A 2,664-nucleotide genomic window follows, 5' to 3' on the forward strand; every position below is an offset into this window, starting at 1 on the left:
CTTGCTGCCCAAATCCCTACATAGTACCCCAGTAGTTGTTTCCCCTGATAGTAGCCCCCTACACCAAAGTATGGCCAACCACTTATATTTCAGTAGCTGTAAATTTTTTTTTTTCAAAATAATCAATTATAATAAACAGAACGACTCAAAAAAATCTATCTATATTCTTTTTTCATTTTAATATACTTTCATAGAAATGTTTCTGTTATGTCAAAAAAAAAACTATTTTCTTTACGTCACAAGTGTCACGCTCATACATGAATTCCATAGCTAATATAACATACTGACCCAACGGGTCACGGGTAGTCTAGTATGATTATAAAACTGTGGACCGAACAACCGTCCTTGCTTGTATCTTGTCTATCAAAAACATTGTTGTCATGGAAACCAACTTGTATATACTAAAATTCACATTCCTTTCCACAGTCCAACCATATTGAACACAAATGAACTTCAATCTTTATTTAATTTGTAGGCATAATTTCAATCATAAAACTATGTTTTCGTTTTGGTTTCAATTTTAGTTGATGGCACTCAAATCAATTTTTTTAAAGTTTTGAAATGTACAATATATTATGAAATATATGGCTTTCGGGCTAAGATCATAGTGTAGTATCTGTTCTGATGCTAAACTTATGGATTTTATCTCAGGGGGCCACAAAATCAAAGATGAGACCGTTCCTATAATGATCCGGTCCCTTTTGATTTTACAGTGGGTGTTAAGTTCTGCGCAGTTCTAGGAGGTCCACCCTCCTAGGCTTTGCCTTTTCTCTTTGAGGAAAGCTTAGTTTATTGATGATCGCCTGAGGGGCCCCTGAAGCGGGAATACCGACGGGGTTACCCAGGCACTTTTTGCAGATCAGCGGAATTCTGAAGTCAGCGCCCCCCCACTCCAAGGATGCTGACTTCACAATTCTACTTTCCGACCCTAGTGTCTAAGTTCTTACAGTGGGAGAGAACTAAATATCTATTACTTAAGTTAATTTGTCCTTAATCAATGTAGAAGAAAACCTTCTATATTTAGGCAATTTTTATTTTTGCCTCCTTCCAAAGTACCCCTTTTTAGGGAGCTGTTTTTTTTTTTGTGGGGGGGGGAAGTTTCTGCATGTCAGTACAGTTGGGGAAACAGGAACCTGGAAGTGAATTCCAAAGTCTAGTGGTACTGGGGAAGAAACTGATCGAGAAGAAGGCTCTCTTACATCTAGGGATCTCAACTGAAGGGGTGGGATTTTGCTGCTTTTCAGGTTTGTCGGGGGTATTTACGTCGAGGGGGTACAAGTGCTTGCAGTTTGTCAGAGCATTCACCGTTAAAGTACTTGTAGAACAGGCAGAGGGATGCTACAGTTCGTCGATGGGACAGAGGCTGGAGCTTAGATGGCAGTTCAGGACCTATTAAGTTGGCGACTCTCTTTTGAACCTTGTCTAGGAGCGAGAGACTAGTAGCAGATGCACCAGCCCAGATGTGACAGTAATACTCCATACATGGGCGAATAGTGGCCTTATAGAGGTACAGGATACTTTCGGGCGTTAGTAGCTTTCTAGCAGGGTAAAGAGAACCTACCTTCTTAGCAGCGACCCTGGCAATGCTCTCAATGTAATTTTTCCAACTCATGTTTCCTGTGAACTTTAGGCCGAGGAGTTTAAAAGATGTCCTTTCAGATTTTGCCGCACATAAAAAACGACCTTGTGTCACATTTTGCTTTCGTGGGTAAGCAAATGAATAACAATAAATACAAAATCTTTGTAAATGAAAATATCATATTTAAGTGTATTTTATGACCGGGCAACGTCAGGCGCCCTTGCTAGTAATCTATAAAACTGTTTTAAAATGATTCAAGTTCATGTTGAATCTAACTCGATTAGGAAAGTAGAAAGTGGATCCTGAATTTACTTTCGTCCACCTCCTTACTCCTGCTTCCCTTATTTTGTCTTTTAGTCCTCACATTCCATAAGCAATGTTTCTGACAAAGAGGGGAGAACTGCTGTTTTTCGGGTCAGAATCTATTCCATCTAACGCTTATCGTTAGCAAATTCATTATCTTAAAGTATTTTTAACTCCTTATATCAAGTGGCTTCATGCCTTGTCCATGAAAAATAAATAAATAAATCGATGTATCGATGTTATTTCTTCCCATTTTGATTGCTGTAATTTCATGTTTCTATTGCGTTTAATTTTTTTTATTTTCTGAATTACCTGCTCTTTTTTAGACCTCAACCAACAAAGCACTTAAAGAAATCGGTTCAAAAATGAAATCTGGCCCACATTTCACACACGACGACCCAATTATATCTCTAGTCGATGCGGGTAATTACGCTATGGTTGTCGACGAGTGGGGAGCTTACTATTTAGCCAGTAAACGCTGCGGCTTCTACCAGGTCATTTCTGATCCGGCCTACAAACACAGTCTGGGATTCGTATTACCAAAAGGATCGCTTTATAAGGACATGGTATCAAACAGGTACAATAACAAATTAATCATTCGGATAGAATATGTAAGCGATGAAATCGATGTGATTTTTTCTTTTTAAGAACACACAAATGTTGTGTATTTTCGTGGGTTAATTCTCCAAATTGCAATTCCCCACTGATTCATCGAACCTGGTCTTCAGTATTAGCATATATATTAGGTTGGTGCAAAAAAAATATCGTTTTTTCACATATGT

At 38.4% G+C, this 2,664-nt stretch overlaps 1 protein-coding gene across 1 annotated transcript in view; it reads left to right on the forward strand.

The window, feature by feature from the left end:
* The first annotated feature begins 2,240 nt into the window (after positions 1-2,240).
* LOC145243789 (glutamate receptor ionotropic, kainate glr-3-like) overlaps positions 2,241-2,664 on the forward strand; it is a 6,016-nt gene continuing 5,592 nt past the window's right edge. The window contains exon 1 of the mRNA XM_080106826.1: positions 2,241-2,459. Coding sequence (XP_079962952.1) covers positions 2,248-2,459 — 212 coding nt within the window. The 5' untranslated portion in view covers positions 2,241-2,247. The remainder of the gene's footprint in view (positions 2,460-2,664) is intronic.

Source organism: Euprymna scolopes, chromosome 22 (genome assembly GCF_053919585.1).
Source record: "Euprymna scolopes isolate OS-2025 chromosome 22, ASM5391958v1, whole genome shotgun sequence".
In the NCBI taxonomy this organism is placed as follows: domain Eukaryota; kingdom Metazoa; phylum Mollusca; class Cephalopoda; order Sepiida; family Sepiolidae; genus Euprymna; species Euprymna scolopes.